General features: G+C 40.5%; 1 protein-coding gene across 9 annotated transcripts in view; it reads left to right on the top strand.

The window, feature by feature from the left end:
- Positions 1 to 24128, top strand: part of dock3 (dedicator of cytokinesis 3) — a 308157-nt gene that overhangs the window by 111834 nt on the left and 172195 nt on the right. For all 9 annotated transcript variants that reach the window (XM_078171836.1, XM_078171839.1, XM_078171833.1 and 6 more), the window contains exons 2-3: positions 1371 to 1454; positions 16689 to 16729. In XM_078171836.1, the coding sequence (XP_078027962.1) occupies positions 1371 to 1454; positions 16689 to 16729 (125 nt within the window). The remainder of the gene's footprint in view (positions 1 to 1370; positions 1455 to 16688; positions 16730 to 24128) is intronic.

The following is a 24128-nucleotide window of genomic DNA, read 5'->3' as shown; positions in this document are numbered from 1 at the left end:
ACTATGCTGAATAATGAAATTACTATTGATTTTTTGGATGAATAAAAGATTATCTAGGTTCATTAATAATGAATAAAAATAGTTGCTGCCCTGCAATTCTAAAACCAAACTCTCATGTTTGAGCTGGGTGTTCCAAAAATTCAGGACAGCATCTCAAGCCCTTTATATTCAGCGATCGCACTGTAAGGCCACTACAAAGTCCCCTCTTTATGCCACCTTGGCGTTTCTACACAGAACCAAACAACGACTTTGTCACACTTTGCCAGTGTGTGATTTTAAGCAGCATACCCGCATCCAAGAAGCAAAGAGACGTGATGGCGGTGACATGTAACACAACAGTGTCGGCCTTTAGTGTGACATAAAACATACGCATCGGCAGCAAGCTGCAACCTCTGAGGCTGAAAAATGAAGCCAACATGGTAAAAACTGCAGTTCCTCTAATGGCCACTTGAGGCTGGCTTCAAGAGCGAGTCAGTCCCCTATAGAACCCCATGTTACTGTAAAATGCCCAACTTAATAGCAGAAATACACGTTTACAGCCTGGTCTCTGTAGCTATTTCCCCCTTCATGACGACTGTATGGGTGAATTTTTATATAACTCACCTGTTTACATTTTACTAAGGCTTAAAGTTACACATAATTAAGGGAAGGCTGTTTTGAGTGACAGGCTGTCTTCCGGTAGTGTCCTTGGCTTCTCAGTCCGATCCACCCCTCACTCCTCTGTAGTACCACCCTCTCGCCCAAATATGATCACTTTTGGCTCCAAAAAGCCAACATGGCGACGGCCGTGATGCCAAACTTGAGGCTTCAAAATGGGAGCCCATCAACCACTGTGTGACATCATGGTAGCTATGTCCATTATTTTTACAGTCTATGGTCTGCAGTGCTTTATTAACTATGGCCAACATGGCAATAACAATCAATTACCATCCGAGTTATATGGAGACTGATCTCGTCCTCTGTTTGGAGGATAAGGAATTCCTAGACCTCATTGTTTTTTTTCATTTTCAGATATTTTGGTTTCTGTTCTTCGTCTTTGAGTTAGCTGCTAACTGCTTCTAGCTGCTTTTTAAATCTCCTGGTGAGGGTGACATACATAACACGTTGTCAAAACATCACACCCATCCTGTCCATGGTCCTGTCCTGCCGACTGTCCCTTTCAAACAGATGTTGATTCGGCGCTGTTACGACCTCCACTGTTGGCTTAAAGACAGACAATCGTGTCCCCACGTTCTGTGATTGTACCCTTTGTGCAGAACCCCAGGGCGGAATAATGGCGCAACAACCAGTGTAAAAGGGGCTTCAGAGTTTTATGTTTTCACCATACTCTCAGGATCTCATCTTTTCTTCTTCTCTCTCTTTCTCCACAGTGATCTGCAACTTCCGTGGCTCAGTGACTCAGGGTTTGGCCCTGGAGGTGGGAGAGACGGTTCAGATTCTGGAGAAATGTGAAGGTAAGACTTCTTTCTACCTGATAAATAGCTTCATGAAATACTCTGGGGGCGGGTGTTTGATGCAGTAAAAATGTCCTTGATCATTGTTGCAGTACTGGAGCGTCATTAAAGTGCCAGTGATCACTGTAAACATCCTCCAGGGTTAGAGATAACTGTTCTGCCTCAAAAGTTTATTTCAGCAACATTTGCATCCATGAAGTGAGAATGAAGATCAGGAGGGAAGACATGTCTGAGAGAAAATTAGGACCATAGAAGTTATAGCCTTCTGCACAGATGCGACATGTATGTGGACTGTGAGTTCTGAAACTGCATAATGGTTTTATACTGTGCTCTGCAACAAGATGTCAAAATCCCATTTCAAACCATAAAATGAGGAGAAGAGATGCTTCAGATCTGCTTTAATTGGCTTCCTGCTTTTGTAAAACATTTCTTCCTCTCCTTGTAGAAATTAACAACATTCAGACAAGTTACCAAAGTTGTAACGCGCTCATCAGATTAAAGAGCCTTTAGAGTTGTGCTTTTGATAACCTGTAATCAGATTTTCAAACGACTATAGTGTGAACGTGAATAACAGTAATTAATGTCACAGAGCTGCTCTCACGGTGCTGATGTTCAGTGATCTTCCTTGGAACATTTAAATCTCTGCTCAGAGGTTCGTTTGAAGAAAACAGGATCACCTTTCAGTTCGGCTCTGGTATTCACAGCACAACATATGAGAAATGCCACCTGACAACCTCAGTAAGAAATGCAGCAAAGTCTTGGTAAAAAAACATCCACTCTTCATGGCTATAAAGCCCCTGGAAACATAGCGACCAGTCCCTGAAAAAACATGATGATTTTTCAGAGACACCAGTTTATATCTGGTGGCATCAAAGACCTTAAAAACAAATACAAAACACATTTTATTAGAAATGCCATCTGACAACCTCAGTAAGATACCTGCCTCCACGCTGCTGTCTTTATCATACAAACTACGTCCTCGAGATAAATCCTAGTATCATTTTTTGATTTTGGCGTTAAGTTTCTGTGTGGAGTTTTTGACCACCTGTAGCACTGAAATGTTTTTCCAGCATGCAGCTGAAGTGCCAACAAAGTCAGAAAAAACAAGACTGCTAGCAAGTAAACTTGGATGAAATCAATGCACAACTTTAGTTTAGTTTCCCCTCTGGGCATTTAGAAAGTTAACTTACTGAAAATATTGAGAAAATCAGCTTTACAGATGTTTATGATTGTTTATTATGTGCCAAAAAAGCTGCTGGGAAAAAAAGCAATGGGTCGCCTCAGAGCACCCACATTTGGTGCCGAAACACTAGAAACACAGCAGTGACTCACAATGACTCACTAGCCTAGGTGTTACACCATCCACCATCTCCTCCACCTCCAAATGACGAAGTCAGCTCATATACGTCACTTTAGAAATGTTGATATGCTACGTATGAATGTGCAGATGTAACATATTTGTGGTTTGCAGAAACGTATTATGCCAACATTTTGTTCTGGCCACTATGAGGAAGGAAATGCGTATCACCACTGCTCTGCTGCTCCGTTGCTAGGGACGCCATAGCAACGGCCTTAGACTGAGGAGCATCAAAATCAGTTAAAGTTAGTCCACACAGGCCAAATAGGATCGGAGTGGCAAAATTCAGCATTTTCATCTCAGCCTCAGACTTACGTGATCTGACGAAGGATGCGTTTGAGCTGAAGACGGATGAAAATGGAGTGGAGTATTTCATCCTTCCCACAACCCCGAAACAAAAAATCACAAAGATCCCAGAGATCCATGCAAACAAATTTACAGAGGATGCATATTTAGAGAGCCACAAAACCCAAGGGGGTTGTCCCGTCAGATTTATTAAAAAATATTTATCTCTATATTTTATTTAAATATTTTAGTAGTAAGCCATGTTCTAAGCGGGATAATGTATAGTGAGCTGAGTATAGCTGCGCGTCGGGGTTCAATCCCCCTGTCGGGAGTTATTTTTCAACAGTCACCGGCTCACTATACATTATCCCTTACATGGAAATGGTGCTTCATTTGCCACTAACAGTTCCCGCATTAAAGGTCCAGGGTGTAGGATTTAGAGGTATATATTGGATATAATAAGCATGTTTTATTTAATGTACAGTCACCTGAAAATAAGAATTGTTGTGTTTTCATCACCTTACAATGAGCCTTTATATCTGTGTATGGAGCTGGTCCTCATCTACAGAGATCACCATGTAGAACAGCCATGTTTCTACAGTAGCCTAGAATGGAAAATCCAAACACGGGCTCTAGGTAGGGCTATTCGAGCCCATCTGCAGCTAGCAGCATCAAAATTATACTGGTTTGTAATGTGAAACTACTTTTTCAGTGTTTTTACCAATTTAAATCTGGTCTGTTTGTTTTGGAGAGAAGGAGACCTCTGTGGATAATTTGGCTCCTGATAAAATCCTCCTGAGAGTCTGGATCTTAAGTTATTGGAAATGAAACGTGAGCACACATTGGCAGGTGGTTGATGAGCCGCCCACACTGTCATGCCAAACAGTGTTGGAGATGCACTGATTTGTAACGTGAAACTGCTTTATTCAGTGTTTTTGCTAATTATAATCCCCAGGGGTCTCATTCATAAAACAATATGTAGGATCCATACTAAAAATGTACATACAACGCCTCTTTCAGGCCTTGTTTTGTGCGTATGCAATGTTTATAAATGAGACCCCTGGTCTGTTTGTTTTGGAGAGGACAAGGTCTCTGTGGATAACTCAGCGCCGTGTAAAACCCTCCTCAACAATGGCCGCTGAAGAAATTCTAGCCTTTTAGCTGGTTGCACTCCTCACCGTTAGACGCCACCAAATCCCCCTAAATCACACACTTCACCTTTAATTCCTGAGTCCCTGTAAAGACTGCTGAATGACTTTGTGTAGCCTTATTGAAAATGTACTCTATTGTAAGTTTAGCTTTTCTTTTAGTCCTCTGTTATCTCAAAAGACAACAAAAACAATTTGGTATAAATAATCAGAGCCACAGTAACTCTGTGCCCTGGTGGATCAAGGACCATTGCCCCCGATTCTCATGAGGACACCAGACAGAAAGGTTTCACAACAACGCTGATGTGGCTGTGTTGCCACAAATGAGCGCAGATAAAATAAAGTAATACTCATTGCCGCATCCATAGTTCTCCCCAATAATGAGTGCAAATAGCCTGTAATAGCTCAGCACAAGCCTGGACGACAGCCCAAGTTATTAGCCGATGTTACTCCCATTTCTATTCCTAGATTGACTCACAGAAATTAGCAACTCAATCCAGGATGTGTCTGAAGCCAGGAAGTGTTGTCTTTTGCAGATAATGAGTGAGTATGTGCTTCATTAGCCACAGCTGGGCAGGGCGCTACCATTGATCCTGTGTCAGCAGCTGATTGGGCCTTTTCTTTATCTGGGGAGGGAGATACCCATGAGAGAGAGAGAGAGAGAGAGAGAGAGAGAGAGAGAGAGAGAGAGGGGAAATGTTGAGTTGATGGAAAATACAGAACAACATGGGTTTTCATTCCTTCTCCCCCCGTGTTGTCATACAATCCTCTTTACTTTCTCTCCCCAGTCATCTTTATTTTCCTCCCAACCCGATTCTTTTATCTTTGCTTTCCACTTCCCCACTTCCTCTCCTCCATATTTCTCCTCTCTTATTGTCTGCTTGTATTGACCAGCCTCGTATTCAATCCAATCAGCATCTAATTTGCCCTCGTTATGAAATGCAACCCCTCCAGCGAGGGACATGGGCTATTATCTGAGCCCTTGTGGCGCAGGCTGGCATCACAGCCCGAACACACAGCGATTATCAGGGCATGCCAGGGCTAACTTTTGTCCAAGGTCCCCGTGGCAATTTCAAAATCCCCCCAGCTGCTGTCATTATCCAAACACGCAAATACAGTTTTAGAAAGTACCCTCCAAACAATCAAACAATGGTTGGCTAATAGTGCAGAGCAGATATTTATGAGAGAATGTTTGTTTGTGTAATTGGCAATTATTTATATCGAAGTAAACATGTTTTATTTGTCCTTTACAAAAACCTTCTGCAGTCATGCTGACTAAGACATGACGAGTCTCTGCACTTCTGGATGAAAATTAAAAATATATATCTAGACTGTGTATATGTGTCTCTTGCTCTGTGTGTGTGTGTGTGTGTGTCATCTTTGCCAATTCTGCTGCTGCAGAAATACTGCAGAGCTGTTTTTTTCCCAGATAGTACACCCAGTGTTAAAGATGGAAGGAAAATCTTTTTTTAAATTGGCTTCCTGTGCCCTCTTGCACTGTGGCTAGCACTCCTCTGCCTGCACTAATGCAAAATTATCGTCCCCAGACAGAAACTCAATGACTGCAATGACAGTGATATGGAGATGGCAGCCGGGCTGCGGGAATGCAATCCCCCAGTTCCATTCTTGACATATAGATTACAGTCATAACACTTGAGAAAGCATTAGACTTCGATTAAGGGCGTAGCAGCATTCTAAAGTATGAGTTTTTGACTCTCAGTACTGTCGGCATTACTGAAGAGCCCATAATCACAGCTAAGAACAGCCTCTCATTATTTTAGAGAGGCTTTTCAGCTGTAACAAATCTTTAATAGCAAGCTGCTGCTGCTGCTGTTGTGAATGCTCAGAAGAGAGCTGGCTGTTGATAAACAACTGTGAAATATTAAACAACCAGGCTGCGGATGAAGAGTTATGAATATAGAAACAGACTCAGAGCAGGATGGTCAAAAAGGCTGACAATTTAATGTGTGCTGTTGCCATTGCAAATAACTGTGATTGTTTATAGTGGGCTAGTTTCTGTATTAACTGACTTGAAGACTCCCTGAGGGGAGGTTTTGTAGTAACGACCAAAGTGCATGTTCATTTATGATGAATCTTGAACTGCAGCCACTAGCTGGTGGTCTTCTACATGTTGCAGCTGCATTTTAAGTGATCAAAGGTATTAACAGCTTTGCATAGCCAGTAGATGTTTTTTGTGGGTTACAATAGGCTGTAGCTGTTTATCTCACTTTCAACTGAAGCCATCTCTTCTCCACTAACATTACAGCTAACCTACGACAGTTTACAGAGGTGTAGACTCGAGTCATATGATTTGGACTCAACTTGACAGAATCAAAAAAGACTTGCAACTCGACTTTGACTTTAACACCAATGACATGTGACTTCACTTTGACCTGAGCCTTTTGACTTCAAAATACTTGACACCTTCCCCCACGCCAAAAAGTACTTTATTTAACCAGTATGTAAAAAATTTTATTCATTTATTTATTTGTTTGTTTCACATACATAAACACAAAACAAAAGGGAATGAAAAATATAAAAAGTGCATGTGAGGGTGTGGTAGAAACATGTACAGGCTTATATGAAAACCCTAACCAGAAGATATAGAAGTGGTAAAATACAACAGTCAAAATCATCAATACATTTTAAATATCAGAATTAAGAAAAATGTCACTTTATAAAATATAGTATAGTAAAATATTGAGTAATTCCTATATATACTACTAGTATACTAACAGCATGAACAGCAGTTCCTAAGAGTGATCAGTGTTGTTGTAAATCATCTTTTTTTTTTTTTTTGACAGCAGAGCATTTCTAAGTCTCTTTTTGTACAAAGACACAGAAGAATTCAGTGAAGAAACATTTTCATCCCATAAAACAACTCCACAATATTTGATAGAAAACTGACCGGGGCGTTTTATACAGAGAAAGATAAACGATTCTAAGCCCACCTGGTTGTGTATTTAAGGAATTGTGAGTTAATAAAAAAATGATATCTAAAACTAAAAGCTAAATCTGTAATCTCATATTTCACTTTAAAGACAAGTGTACAGATTTAAAGAATAGTATAGATGAAGATAGTATAGAATAGTTTCTGATGCCTTAAGTCACTGCTTAAGCACCGGATTTCAACGACTTCAGAGTGAGACTGTGCTCAGAAAACATGTCTATGAAACTTTGATTGTTTCTTCATTATGAATATGAAGTTCAATGTGCTCATTGTCGTGCTTCTTATTTCCTGCAAACAACATGAAATTAGACTTTTTAACATTTAGTGACAACCCTAATGACACACATAATGGTCGGATGGGTCAACAACTCACATGTGACCTCAACGACTCCGTAAAGGTTCACACCCACGCAGGGTTTAAAGCCTGTGACTTCGCATCAGTCCATTAGAGCTGAAGAAGCCTCTTGGATGAGAGGTGAAATGTCTTCAGGAAACTCATACAAGTCCAGTTGCCTATGATATAGCACTTAAGATTGCTATGACCTGGATGATGGAGAATAACAGGGATAACAGCTTGGGAATGAGTGGTTTCCTCTGAACAAAGAAATCATCTCATTACATAACATTCACTGGGCAGGTGCGTTTGTCCAAAGCAAATTACAAAATATAAATAATAATATATAAATAACTAAAGTAAAAACGTTCAGTGCAACAGTACAAGTGATTAGAAATGTTTTTGTTGTTTATTTTTGTTTGTTAAGAAATGAGATGTAAGGAAGTGCTACCAGGGGTTTTTTTTGTTTAATGTAAAAGGTGTTTTTTAGCCTGATGGGCAGTGACTCTGCTGTGATGACGTGGGACCAGAACCGAGAAGAGCCTCAACGGAAATGAGCGACCACGGGCTCCTCTGAATGATGGAACAGTTAAATGTCCCAAAGCTGAGGAGTGCGATGGTTGGGCCGGGATGTAGGGTTTGACCATGGCTTGAAAGAAGTGAACAGAGAAGAAGTGCGGAGGTCTGATGGCGGAGGCAGAACTCAGCAAGGAGGGGGTTACAGTAGTAGAGGTGGGAGATAGGAAGCTGCCCTGTGAAGAAAGAGTTAATCTTCCTGATGTTGTAGAGGAGAAATCAACAGGAGCTACTGCTGCGGTATTTGCAGGGAACGACACGTCGTCATCCAGGGTTACACCCAAGTGCTTCACCGTCCAAATTGGCATCACCACAGGGTTGAGCTTTAGGTGATATCTTGACATCCTCAGATATCAGCCAGGCAAGCAGAGAGCGACGACATGTGTCAGAACCATCAGCCAAGTTGTACTTTTAAAAAAAAACAACTGTTTCATATCCAAAAATAGCTGAAAGGCAAAAAGATGGGAAAGTGGCTGGTTGTTAGGCAACCTGGTTCTAACAGTGCCGATGCCTCTGATCAAGTTTTCTTAAGTATTCTTTATTTGTTGCTATGACAACCAATAAAGTAACCATGGTGATAGTTGGCCTGCTTCTCATAAATGTTTGCACAGTGTACTGACTTGATATTTATCAGTCAATACCTGTGCATTGCCAGCGTTGTGTGAAGCGAGGATGCTGTGCTCTCAGTGAGCTCCGCGGCTCAGCTGCAGCTCGCACTTGTGTCAAATCACTGTCATAACTGTAATTACAATGAGAAACGCCCTCTCCGCTACTATTACTGCATCAACAAGCAATTCCCTTCTTCATAAACTAGCTTGAGGTGTGCTCTACAGGGATATGAAGTATCATTTAAGACTCGTATTTGGCTGCTTTAATGGCATGATGGAAAACTGCATTTATTATATAATGCTGTATTCATAATGAGTTCAGTCTGAACCTGCATTAACGCTGCAGAAGTGACTCCTTGAGTTCTGCTTTCCTGATTTACAGAGATTATCATTTTGAATTTGGTAACAGTGCCAAATGATTATTCTAATAACCACTTTGTGAGGCGTTTGGACACCGGAGGCAAGATGATTATTCTTTTTTTGAGAAAGGCTGTATGACAACAGAAAAATTAGGCACCTGCGAGCTCATGGGTGAAACACACAAACACCTGCTCTGTCTTCCCTGCTCTCACAAATAGGAAATAATCATACACACACACACACACACACACATTCAAATTAATCTATTTTCCCTGTCTTTCAGTCCCCCTGTGCCTTTGGAGTCTCTTACAGATGCAGGAAACTCACTCAGCTCCAGCAACACACACACACACACACACACACACACCCGTCCTCATTTCAACCCTTACAAATAGGCCTAGACACTGCTGGTCCAGCCCCAGTCTGATTTCCATATAGATGAGAGGCTGGGGAGTAAACACAGCCATCTTAACGAGGGTGATAAATGAATCTTGATTGGTTATTAATTAACCGTCCAATTAAACCTTCATCTCCATATTCATATCAGATTATGGGGAACTGCTGAGAAATGGATCTCACGATTTTGCGGGAAGATAAGATGAGAGGTAATATGAGGCTGATGCAGTGTCAGTGTTGGTGTCACTGAAACATTTCTCAAAATGTTTGCTGTTTGATTATCAGGGACAGTTCTGGTTCATGATAGTTGCCATACAGTAAATGTGCTCTTTATAGAAGTGCCTTAAAACGTGCATGTTATGGAGCTCAGGATCAACATTGTGGTGGTTCATATAATATACATAACCTTTATTTAACTAGGAAGTTATATTGAGATTAAAACCTCTTTTGCAAGACCTAGCTAAGATAAATGGATATGCCAAAATGCAATACATAATACAGTGCATTAACACAGCAATAATATTTAGTCTAGAATTTATTAGTTAATTAAAGCAGCTGCAGCTACATGTGACCACTTCCTCAATACTAAGTTTAAAATCATTTTAAAAGATAAGGGTTTAAAGTTTGAGCTCAGCCTGCAGATTATTCCAGGAGCAGGAACGATAGTAGAACAGACTTGTTTTGCCAGCAGCCTCTGTGCTGGTACAAGGCACTTTAAACTGAAGCCATTTGTGTGACCTAAGATTATGACTGCTTTGCAGAGATAAAATCTTGCACCTTAGATGAGTTGGAAACCTGAAACAGTGTCGTGATCTACGCAAAGTGAGAGATTACCATCCTACCATGCAAGATACAATGATGTGAAGTTAGATTTAGTGATATACAGTACAGGCCAAAAGTTTGGACACACCTTCTCATTCAATGCGTTTTCTTTATTTTCATGACTATTTACATTGTAGATTCTCACTGAAGGCATCAAAACTATGAATGAACACATGTGGAGTTATGTACTTAACAAAAAAAGGTGAAATAACTGAAAACATGTTTTATATTCTAGTTTCTTCAAAATAGCCACCCTTTGCTCTGATTACTGCTTTGCACACTCTTGGCATTCTCTCCATGAGCTTCAAGAGGTAGTCACCTGAAATGGTTTTCCAACAGTCTTGAAGGAGTTCCCAGAGGTGTTTAGCACTTGTTGGCCCCTTTGCCTTCACTCTGCGGTCCAGCTCACCCCAAACCATCTCGATTGGGTTCAGGTCCGGTGACTGTGGAGGCCAGGTCATCTGCCGCAGCACTCCATCACTCTCCTTCTTGGTCAAATAGCCCTTACACAGCCTGGAGGTGTGTTTGGGGTCATTGTCCTGTTGAAAAATAAATGATGGTCCAACTAAACGCAAACCGGATGGGATGGCATGTCGCTGCAGGATGCTGTGGTAGCCATGCTGGTTCAGTGTGCCTTCAATTTTGAATAAATGCCCAACAGTGTCACCAGCAAAACACCCCCACACCATCACACCTCCTCCTCCATGCTTCACAGTGGGAACCAGGCATGTGGAATCCATCCGTTCACCTTTTCTGTGTCTCACAAAGACACGGTGGTTGGAACCAAAGATCTCAAATTTGGACTCATCAGACCAAAGCACAGATTTCCACTGGTCTAATGTCCATTCCTTGTGTTTCTTGGCCCAAACAAATCTCTTCTGCTTGTTGCCTCTCCTTAGCAGTGGTTTCCTAGCAGCTATTTGACCATGAAGGCCTGATTGGCGCAGTCTCCTCTTAACAGTTGTTCTAGAGATGGGTCTGCTGCTAGAACTCTGTCATAATATTGCCATAATATGAATTTTAACAGTTGTCCAATAGGGCTGTCGGCTGTGTATTAACCTGACTTCTGCACAACACAACTGATGGTCCCAACCCCATTGATAAAGCAAGAAATTCCACTAATTAACCCTGATAAGGCACACCTGTGAAGTGGAAACCATTTCAGGTGACTACCTCTTGAAGCTCATGGAGAGAATGCCAAGAGTGTGCAAAGCAGTAATCAGAGCAAAGGGTGGCTATTTTGAAGAAACTAGAATATAAAACATGTTTTCAGTTATTTCACCTTTTTTTGTTAAGTACATAACTCCACATGTGTTCATTCATAGTTTTGATGCCTTCAGTGAGAATCTACAATGTAAATAGTCACGAAAATAAAGAAAACGCATTGAATGAGAAGGTGTGTCCAAACTTTTGGCCTGTACTGTACCTCAGGACTGAGTGATACAGAGGGTCAAGTTTGGACAAGGTGGACGGTGAGGCGAACCTGTGAATAGTATCACCAAAATCAATCTGAGTCAGAAGTACTCCAACATTAAGCGTTTCCTCAATGCCACCAAAAATCAGGACTTTAGCCTGTACAGAAAGTCCAGTGTGAAATTAATTACTTTGTGAGAAAGTCAATATGATGTGTAAACTGACCCTTTTATTCAACTGAATTCCCAAATATTTATAATGGAGATACCATAAAGAGTATTGATGAAGAGGATTGGAACGTCTGTTTGCCCAGGGGAGAAAGTTTAAGAGCACTTTCAGGTCTGTAATGAAATACTGCAGGGTATTAAAATCAGTCTGCAGATTTGAAAAGGTTATATCTGCAGTGGGGGTACAGGAGTACACCACTGCGTCATCTGCATACAAATGATACTTGCAGAATTTGAACTTATCACAAATATTACTAATTGTTTTTTTTGTTTTTTTGTATTTTTTAAAAAGCAAGGGTCCCAAAACAGATCCTTGTGGAACACCCCTTTCCACAATGACTGGATCGGACATGACGTTGCCACGTTTAACAATCAGATGATGATTATTCAGATAGGTATTTTGCTAACCATTTTGCCGCTTTGCATCCAATGCCAGCACTCAGCAAGGTGTTAATGAGTAGTGGGTGGTCCACAGTATGGAAAGCCTTTGTATAGTCTCTAAAAAGAGACACACATAAGTTTGCTGTTCATAGCCCAATCAGTGTCATCAGTGACTTTTAAAGTGGCGGTTACAATGCTACGTCCTTATCCGAAGCCTGAGTGCATGTAATTTAAAATACTGGGAGAGTCCATGTATGATGTCAGTTGGGTGGCGACTAATGATTCCAAGATTTTTGAGAGGACACATATATTTGAAAATGGCCAGTAATTGTTCATATCAGATCGGCTGCCAGTTTTAAATAGGGGTGTAACATAAGCTCGCTTCCACAGAACTGGAACCTGGTTAAGAACAATAGAAATATTAAAAAGGTGGGTAACAGGCTTCACTATGAACACAGCAGCAGCCTTTCAGGGTCCAGACCATCAGGTCCAGGGGCCGTCTTGTGGTCGATCATATTTAATTCATGAAGAAATGTCAGAATATTGTCACCTCTGCTAAAAGTATGAGAAATTGGTTTTCTAGCAGTGTACACTGTGGTAGTCTGTGAAGGTCAAAGTAATGATATGCATCATTTGGATATAAATAAATGTGTCTTTGCTTCACTGACAGACAGTGGTCACCCAAGCCTTATATTTCCAAGAGCCAGAGACACAATCATTTTTATTTCCACTTGAATGGAGACAAATGATGTCCCCACAGTCTAAGAGGATGTCTCAGAGCTCCACTGTACATATTTAGTCCCTGGATTCAAGTCATTTTCAGTTGTCAAGGTTTTACTTCAAGTTGAGTCAATTTTCATGACAGCTTCCTTCTCCACAGAGGCATCTGATGAATGTCCGTCCATGTGGAAAGAACTGTTGTGCTCTCTGTGACTCACAGGAGGAAGGGGATCATCACACACACACACACACACACACACACACACAGTGTACTACAAGCCACACTGGGTTAAGGGTAGCACTGTGAACCTTGACCTTGATCTGACTCCCTTTGTGTCACTGACTGGTTTTGATGCTTAAGACTCATAAACTCTTTGAAAAATTGGTTGATACTGTGACATCACCCATTGGTTTGTTGACTACCATTTCAAAGCCTTGAGTTCAGCATTATTTGGACTTATGCGTAACTTTAATCCTTAATAAAGTGTAAACAAGTGAGTTGTATAACAATGCACTCCTGTACAGTTGTCATGAATGGGAAAATTAGCTATAGGGACGAAAACATTTTTTTATACCAGTCTGTAAACATGTTTATTTCTGCTGTAAAAACTTCGTTTTTTGGCACTTTCACATTGGCTTCATTCCTCGGAGGTTGCCGCTTGGCTAATGTTAGAACATTATAGTAAGCTTGGTCAATATTGAAATATCATTCTGTGATACTGTCTGATTTCTTCCTTACTCTCTGAAGTATCAACTGGTGTTTCCCTGGAAGTTAGAGCAACAAGAGGGGGTAAAGGGTCAAATGGCAGGTGACCAAATGAAACACAGTTACCTTGAATAAGCTTACAGACCTCTCTGGGTTTGAACATTGTTTGAAACATTTGGGATAATGTAAGTACACAACTTAACAAAATACATAGGTCTAGTTGTTTTTAGCCATTTTAATGCAAAAATGTTAACATATCGTATCTTTAATTTTCAGGTTAACCCTAAAACTAAATCTTAACCCTCAGTCCTTTGAGGACGTTGGCACTGGCCTAAATGTCATGCGACTACGTAGTTGATGTAAAGTGACTAACAAGCACAGATGTGACTTGTTTTTGATACTACCCAGTCAGAGACACGGGGTGTCTGACTTTGTTTCTAAATATTTTTTGTGTTTTATTGTGCTAAAGTTGTCCTCAATCTCAAAGATCACAAAGACAAAAATGCGACGTAACTCGCGCACGCGCACACGCACACACACACACATGTCCTTATGTCAACCCTTGAATATAGGCCCAGACACCGCTGGTCCAGCCCCAGTCTGATTTCCATACACACACTTTAAAAATGTCCTCACTCTTACTGTGTAGCCGGTATAAGCACACACACACACACACACACACTCATTCACACAGGGCAAAGAGTAGCAGACTGAAAGTGTCTTCATCTTGGGGCATCGTTTTCTGTCACTGTCTGTTTCTGACTTCATCCTGCACATTTATAAGCTTGCACACAAAGTGTGGCTACACACACCTCAGGCTATGAACAAGTCACAGCCAGACATTCACACATACTCAGCTGAGTCTTTCACTTCACTCTTACTGACTAAATGTCCATGACTAAATAATATTGATTGCTTGATTGCTAACTATCTTCCTCTTGAGGACACATTGCAACTTCAGATGAAATTAAATCATTTTACTTTTCTGTATTGTTAAAACTTTAAATATTATGCTTTTCCACCAAGACATGTAGATTATAGGTTATTTCAGGCTTGTACTTCAAGTTAACTGTGATTTAGATCAAAGGAGTTGACAGAGTAGTGTATTGTTTTTGGGGAAACATTTGCATGTTGCAGAAATAAAGATGTTAGGTTATTGTTCTGAAAAGATCAGTCCAATAGACCTCTGATAGAAATTGTATTATTCTTTTTTCTTCTTAAATTTTAAGAAAATGTTTAGACTCAGACTAACCCTGTTGACCTGTGGCACCACACCAGTGTTTTTGTGTGTTTCAGCCCCAAATCATGAATTTCAGGGATTTTTGCATTTTCTTCTGAATAAAAAAGCACTATGACATGTATACTGCTCAAATAATTTCCTTGAGTCCTTTTTTAGATTCGTGGGCTTATGATCTATGTGAAGTAAAAAACAAGTTTTGCCTCCAGTTAAGTAGAATCCTGATATTTAGGCTATTATTGCTGCTGGAAGCTTCGAAGAGAAGTGTGTGTTAGTCTTACATGAACTAAATTAAGGTTGGAAATGATCGTCACAACTAATTATACCAGCCTGTTTGTTGAACATAGATTTAGCTTATTTTTCTTGGTTAATACTGGTGGAGATGTCACTTACAATGTAATTTAATGTGGAAGTAGACAACTTTTTTAAATACCGACAACTAGCTAATGTTGTCTACTTTTCATGAACTCCTTCACAGATCACAGATTTTTGTTTCTGGCTGCCAGTGTTAGCTAGTGCACTATCGTCAGCGAGCCTTCACTTTCTCAGGCAGACAGGAGCCAATCTTAATCCACATTATGTAATGTAAACAAAGAGCATGTTTTCTTGTGACTGATGCAAAGATGTTGACGACAAACAGACAGCGTTAGCTAGGTAGCATATTAGCCAGTTGAAAAGCTGTCTACTTTCACATTAAATTATATTATATAGGGATGTCTCTGCAAGTATAGAGTGGTGCAGGACTGAGTCCTAAAACTTGGAAATGAGTTAGCATTTTTGCTATGGTCTGTGGTTTATACAAGCTAATGAGCCTTTCATGTTTTGTTCTATGACATAAAACACATCAGTAAATTCTCCACTCATGAAATTTTAAATTTTAAGATGTAGCTAATGAGACCACAGAACGTCATCACACCAAACACAGCTTTACAGCCTCACCAAAGATGACCATGGTGTAATTAGTTTGTAGCCTAACGTTAACTTTTTACTTCTAGCAATTGCCTTTACGCTAATTTGTGAAAATTATCTTGTTGAACAAAATGTGGAAGTATCATAAACTTTGTTTGCCATAGAGCTTTGGCAACGATCATAGGCTTTTTGATGAGGGAACCAGGGCAACGTTAACTTCTATGTTGGCTTACAAAAAGAAATTTATCCCTGCAGCACTCTTTTTAACCAACGAAATGAGCCAAATCTATGCTTAACAAGTAATTTCTTATAATTCCAATGTATTATTTTCCACCATGTGAGTAATTCAGTTCTCCTGTATTGAGTGTCCAGCAGTAATTATAACCAGCAAGATTCTAATTAACTGGAGACAAAACCTTTTTTCGACCTCATATAGATCATAAACCCTTGATTACAAAAACAGCTCACTGAAATCAGTTAAGAAAGGAAAATGTCATAGTGCTTTTATCCAGAAAATCTTCAGCTCCCCCGCTCACTTGCATTTGTTTGCAGACAAGTCTCGCCTTCCCCAATGTGACGGCAACACTGACGTATAATCCAGCAGCCAATGAGGCATCTGCGTCTCTATATCTATGTATGGTCTTGTTCAGATGCAGTTTTTTATTTTATTTTTTATTTTACTTGTGAACAAAGATCTTGTTGTTAAAATGTCTCCTTGCATATTCAGCTAAAGTGCTGAGTCATAACCCTTCACTGAATCTCTGTGTTTGCTGTCTTAGTCACTCATGTTTCTGTTTTCTTTCAGGATGGTACAGAGGATTCTCAACGAGGAAGCCAAATGTCAAGGTAAGAGAGACTGACAGCTTCAGCTCCTCTCAGGCTGACTGACGAATAACACTTTCTTCCTCTTAAAGTTTTACTCTCAATTTCTCCATTCCCTCTTTTTCTTTCCACACCTCAGATTCCCTTTCTCCCCGTCATTCTCTAGAGTGGTGATGTTGAGACATGGGTTATTTATGTAGCCAACATCTCTAACTGCATGTGTAATGTCAAGGAGACTTTATGCAAATAAAATTGCAGACTTTTTCTCTCTATCGTCATACTTTCTGTCTAACCTGTTTCGACTTCTCTCTACCTTTGATCTGATTTTCTGGCAGACTTAAAACCTCACACATTGGCAGACAATGTTAGACATTGTTTTAGAGAAGATTCATGACTTTTCCATGGTAAAAACTTGTAAAAACTGTAAAATGAACTCAACCATTGACGTACATGATTGTTAGCTGCTGATGGTTGACAACAGAGCAGGGCTGCCCCCTTGAAAGTCGGATATTCGAGTCATCGGGTCAGTAGCCCCTCAGTCTACTGAGATGCTTCAAGTCAAGGGGATGTTTTAGTCCTGAGATGTAGCTGCAGAGTGAGTGCTTTGACGCTGCTTGCAGGTAGCTGCTGACCCAGACCCCCGGTAAGTCTGAAGGTGCTTTCGCACCGCCACATGGTAAGCGCCCTGACAACCGTCTACCTGTGCATCCCCCTCATTAAAAGCAGCTGCTGCCTGTACATGACAGGCAGGTGCTTCGGTAAAAACTGACAAAAGTTCAAGCTAACTTGTAGCTGCATACTGTAGCAATACATACTAAATCACTAAAATGACCAAAGATATCTACATATTTGGACAATTCACCATCATCTGAAGATTGGTGGAAATATTATGCCAGGCCCAGTTTTTCTTCTGGTTGTCCCTATAAGTTGCTAGCGCTGTAATTCCCAGTTTTCTGATTCCAACATTATCAGCTCCTTCATCTTGTCTTCTTTCTGCTTCTACGATGCCCACTTTTTGATGGGCCAAAACCAAGCGGCAACTGCCACGAGTTCAACAAGGTGAACTCTGTGGCCCTATCGCCCTGTTCGAAATAGCTTCCCCACCTTCCCCTCTTTGAAATGACTGGAAGCAGCGACAGTGTGAAAGCCCCTTGACTGAAGCGTAGGCAGCTGCTCAGAGTAAGGCAGACTTTGCCCTGTCAGGATCCCAGATATTGTTGTCTTCTGCCTTCTACTTCAAAGTTATGAATTCACAGCTCACAGCAACTTATTACGATACAGTCTCTGACTTGTGTGTGATATCTAGCGATGCACTTTTCCAGTCCCTTGTTAGCTTAGTTAGCATACATTAGCTTGGTGGGCTAACTTGGCTTGTTTGCTTCACATCTTTGAGCTACCCATATTGACAGTTACTCTTTAACCAGATTAATCCCTTCTGCCCTTCAGAGCTTCAGCAAATGTACTTTTGACATAAAAGGACAGTTAATAAACATGGCAGAGCCCGTATTTCTTACAATAATAGCTAGCTACATTCAATGAAATAGTAGCCATACAGCACATCGACATCCTATCAGTGTGCCGGAGGACAAAACAACTTCACCGTTATCACTCAGCAACAAGTAACAGCAGTGAGACTCTAACTAGTCGATTGGCTGGTAAACATGGACCGCAGGGATCTTTAGGAGTTTATTATTTCAATTGTGCTATTACTTCTTTCATATTGAACTGATAACACCATATGTGTCTGCTGACATTCAATGTGGAAAGTATGTCCAAGCCTGACTAGTTTAATCTGACACATAGTAGTGGTGACTTAATGCAAGAGGAGAAAAAAACACGAGAAAGAGAACTTTGAGCTGCAATTGAAAAAAGGAAGGAGGGAAAAACACTACACTCTTGATCAAAAATTGTGACAAAAACTCCATAATCTTCACCCTAGGCAGACTTTCTCGCTCTTTATACTATGTCACCTGACTTCTTCAATTGCTTTCGTCAAAATTAATGTGGCCACTAGAAGTCACCACCTCGTAATAAATGTAAATATGGGTCGTAATAAGTTGCTTGTACAATGGACCTATAGTTTTGTTTTTTGAGTGAGGACAGTCTCCCATAACACCTTGTGATTGTACTCACTGTATTAATGAAGTATAAATGCACATGTCCTGGTCGTCAGTGTGACTTGATGAGTAACGTCAGTGAGATGTAACATAAAACTGTGCACCACTTCGTGTGATGTTTAGTGAGGTCGAACAGAGCCTGTCGTTCAGATCCTGCTGATTATAAGTGTGTGTTTTAGCTCATGGTAATGTTGGCAGCAGGAGTGAATCAGTGGCGTCTGATTCAAAGCAGATGTTCTCAGTAACAAACGTAACATGGTCTGTTGTTTGATGGAACCCAACGCTGCAGCATGTGGTCTGATCTTTTAATACACAACAGCCTGCAGCGCTTTGTATCTTGTTGAGATGCTCTGTACATCACAGTAATAATTCTTTGACATGATGGTAACTACAAAGAAGCAATCTTGTTTGTTGCAAATATGCCCCGTAGCTCCAGTTGATGAAACCCCACTGATGTCAGATGAAACCAGTATACCTTGAAAGAAGTCTTTCAAGAATAATAGTAATAATACCAATCTCTAAATCCCTGACAAGTATTGTCTTGAAAGCAAACAAGAAGGTTTTGAAGAGGTTTTTAGACACAGTGGTTATGAAACCCTCAATGCATAACAGTGTCCCATTTTAGAGATGAAAAACACATAGGTATGTGGTTTTGACCCAACATCAACTACAGAAAAGAGTTTGTTGTGACCAGACTCTGGAAAGCAGACATGCCTTTAGGGCCATGTCAACTTGATATACTACACAGTGACTTTAAGACACCAGTTTATTCCACCAGCCTGTCTCAACCCCCTCCTCCCTGTGTCCAGCAGTTTCTGTAACTCTCCGACAATCCGACATTCACACCCACTTCATGTAGCGATAGCCAGATGTGTGGAGGTGTGATTTGGTCTTGTCACTTTTCTTGTGTGCAACTGAGTGCAACACTGTTGTATGTCTTCCAGAAAAGACTGAAAGCATTTAATTTTAATGCCATATTTAAAGTGCAGATGAAACACTGAACAATGTGACTGTGGTTCATTTGATTTTTACCTCAGGCAACATGTGACACTGCAGTCAGTCTTGATATCCACCTTGATTTGCTAGAAAACTTCATAGTATTTCACTTTTCGCCAGCAGGGCGCAACAAGCTGTTGGTGACGTGTTGAGGGTGGTTGTTTACAAGGAGCTCTGAGTACAGCACTGTATGTCAGACTAGTTAAGTGTTGATACAATGGAATTTGAGAGTTTTCATGAGATACAAAGAACCAAGGACAAAGTTAAAAACCATTTGCCAGTGCTTTTTGAGTCAGCAAGACCAAATTTAGTGATAAGACCTGTTACCCTGGGGTCAGATGACAGCAGCGAAAGTGAAGAGCTGCCTGAACTTGACTGACGTTACATTTAATGTCAAACTGTTACAGCTGACAAACCACACTAAACACTTCCCTACACCAAAAATGTGCTCCACCACAGTCTCCCTATAGCTCTCAGACAGCAAACATAGCTAATGGTAGCCTTACTTTGCAGTCATGTCCACAAGCCACCTTATATCATGGTCAACATCATTACCACCCAGGTTCTGCATCAGGAAGCATTGATAAATTAAACAATCAGCATGACTCCACATCGGAAGAACTGTTGGGGCTGAGCATCACTTGAACTTGTCCCATGTCCCCGTATGAGTTAAATAGCTTGTGGCACCCGTTTGGTTACCTGCTTGTTCAGAATAAACCTGTTAAGTTAGGCTGGTTGATGGTGTAAGCTTCACTTTAGATTACGAAACCAAAAGTTTTTCTCTATTTAGTCCTCACTGCCTTCGAAATGGCTCCTCTCATAGTATTGTATATCCAAATAAGTAATCCCAAACTCAAACTGTTCTGTCAAAACAGCAAGTAAGGTGGGCGTGCACCCGCGTGCACCCGCCTGCACCATTCTGGGATGTCAGCAATGCAAAGTGTGCAAAGTTTGTCCTATCTTTCAGTTGCTATGGGACTTTCTGTAAATTTGCTGCTCTACTCGAAACATCTCATACACTGGCTGTAATTTTTTTTTTTTGTTAAAGCACAAAACAGCCATCTAAGGACAAAACCTGTTTCAGGGCTTGTGTCCACATAGCTGGGGAGCACTTCGTACCAGTGTTACCGTAAAAAAAGCACTTGCAGCGCTTTTTTAAATGACGTGCTCTGCATAGGTATGTTTCTATGACAACAATATCTTGACACTAACATTAGTTAGGTAGCTAATGTGATGCTGCATTAACAGAGGGTTGACTACACTGTCGCACAGTGGTAAAAGCCCAAGCAGACAACAGAGATGAACAGTTCTTTCGACATCACCAACTAGCTTATTGAAACATGGCTGCTCCCTGCTGGAGAAAATGTAAAATACTAGCAAACCACAGGGAAATCACATTTTACTGCAGTGTCATATCTTGTCTAAGGCAAAAATCAAACGAACCAAAGTCATATTGCTCAATTTTTCATCTCCTCTTTAAGCACCTTGCCCACCATTTCCACTGAAAATGTGTACTTTTTGAAAGCAAAGACAAACCCAAAAGTTAACTTATCCAAGTACAGGTGTGACCTGAGTGCTGCAGTAAAAGTATTATGCCTGAATCATGCAGTGCAGTGTGATTAGGTAATCAACACCTTTTGACAGATTTCATTGGAGCAGCTCTCCTGACCCTGTGCTGGATATGACTCACACTAACAGCCTTATATCCATCTCTTTTTTAAACACCATGTCCGGATCACAAGCTAACAGGCTTCTGGGTTTTTAGTCTTTTAAAAAAGAACATCTTTTGTGTTTTGTCCCGCTCTGTCCCATTGTCCTCTTTGCACCAGCCTTCTATTTTATTTGACTCTGCTCCATCCTGCTCTGTGGGTCCCTAAGAGGCTTTACTCTCTAGCTTTACTATATCTAGACAGCAGTGTCTCCTCTAGCTGCTGTGGTTCCCTGCTGGGTGTTCTGTGCTGTAGATAGGAGAGGTATTAACATGAGAGAGATCATCGGCTTGGGTTTTGTATTCCATCTAAGAAACAGGCAGACAGAAAAGGTGAGAGGTGATGTAATAAAATAAACGCCGCTGATTTGGGTTTGAGTTGATTATCAATGTTAACGATCCCCAAACATGTACAACAAACCAAAAACACTCTTAGGAAGTAACATTTCATGTTTGTCATGGAACCTGTGTCGGTTGATTTATAACTCTGTGTACATATAGTGATATATCTATACACATTCAAAGTTCCTTTAAAACTCTGAAAACCAACCATGGTGGATTTTCGGAGACATGGGAGCAGTGCTCAAAAGTGAAAGGTCCAGAAACAAAAGAAACACAAGACCAGAAATCACTTAAAAAAAAGAAGAAAAAATTCAGGATTTTTTTTTTTAAATGCTCTAAGTGACCATATTAAAGTGATGAGGCCCGAGGTGTGAGTCAGGTGATTCAGCTACCTCACAAGTCTGTAGCAGTTAGCGCTAATGTTAGCATGGTGCCTCGAGAAACTGGTGTTAGCCAAGAAGCTTACAAGCAGATCTCCGTACTACAGAATGCTAGTTGTGAAGAAGAGCAAATCCCGGCAGTACTACCTGGGCTGCACATTGACTTGGACACCAGTAAAACAAGTAACATTACACCCACAGCAGGATCACAAAGGACCACTGACGATGACACTGATGGTACGTGTCCACGGGATCTGTCATTTCCTTGCTTCCTATTCATCGTCTATTACGGCAGCCATGTAAAGCATTGTGGTGGAGCTGCATTGCATTTCAAGAGATGGGTAATCTGCTTCTTATTTGCATAAAGTTAAATCTAGCCTAACGTGAGTTTTTACAATTCCTTATGGCGATGAATTATTTTCAACCTCATAAGTAATTCAGTTTATGTAAGCCTAACACAGACTCCTCCATCAGGTGTCCAGCAGCCATTATAGCCTTAAATCTAATGAACTGGAGACAAGCATTGGAAATTTTAAGCACTTTCCTTAATCGATCATTGGTAACATTAACAATCAATTCATCAATTAATCATGATTTTATTCATGATTTATTTTATTTTTTTTTTTAAACTTTGCATATACCAAACAATACCAAACATATGACATATGAAATACAGTAAATGTATAACTAAATAATGCTTCACTTTGCTAGCCACTGAAACATGTTTTCAGTGGCTAGAATGTAAGAGAATGTAATTGTTTATATTTCAGAAACAGATCTGTATTTGATTGATACAGTTTCCTAATCACTTAATAACTGATTGTTGATCAATCATTATCATCCCTACTGAAGACAAAACGTTTTGTTTTTTTTTAACATGTTTTATACTACATGTAGTCAAAGAAAATGAAAAAAAGCCTGCACACTACTCCAAGTCACAACTGTGGTTTATTAGGACAACGTTTCGATCCCTTCTGTTTGACCTGACCAAGATCCAGAAGGGATCGAAACGTTGTCCTAATAAACCACAGCTGTGACTTGGAGTAGTGTGCAGGCTTTTTTCATTTTCTTTGACGCTTGTTGATAGCTTTGCATCTACCAGTGATGTGTGTATATCTGTTCCTCTTATACTGCATGTAGACCATAAACATGACCTATTGAAAGGATTGGTGGATAGGATAGGTGGATTAATATAAATGCAATAGTGATTTTTATCCAGAAATTGAATTTGTTTACAGACAAGTCTTGCCTTCTCCGATATGGTGACAGTGTTGACGTATTGCTGCAACTGCAACTTGTGTATGTGTCAATGACAATAACTACAGTGCCACAATATTTTAAAGATGGTACCAAACTGCATAATGTGTAAGACAATTCTCAGGCAGCATGTACGTTTTTACACATTAAATAAGACAAAGATGTCATACACAGTTAATGTTGACTCTGTGGGAAAAAAAAGTGTAAATCAGATCTTGTCGAGAGCTTCAAGGCTGTACCTCCAGAGAAAACCTTGACTTATAGTGGACTAGCATAACAGCTTGGCCGTGGGCGGCGCACTGCCATTCATTTCTGTAGGTTACAGCAAGGGCAATGGGATGCAGCACGGCAGGGATAATAAGAAAGAAGAAGTTGAAGCTCAGGTTTCTTCATGCAAATCAAATATCAGGGATCTTGGGAGCTCTGCGGTAGAGAGCACTGTTTAACAAAGAGAGCTCAGCTACACTGGTACCAAGACTTCACCCCACCTGCGTCTATGCAGCAAATCTCTCTCCATTTTGTCAGGACAGCCACTGACAGAATCACACAGATATGTCACGATTCAACACCGTGATCTTTGAAATCTCTCTTCACATTATTACTGAACTTTAAATGGATCAAAG

Source organism: Epinephelus lanceolatus, chromosome 1 (genome assembly GCF_041903045.1).
Source record: "Epinephelus lanceolatus isolate andai-2023 chromosome 1, ASM4190304v1, whole genome shotgun sequence".
NCBI classification, from domain to species: Eukaryota; Metazoa; Chordata; class Actinopteri; order Perciformes; family Serranidae; genus Epinephelus; species Epinephelus lanceolatus.
Note: the sequence above shows the minus strand (reverse complement) of the source record. Positions and strands in the feature narration are given on the sequence as shown.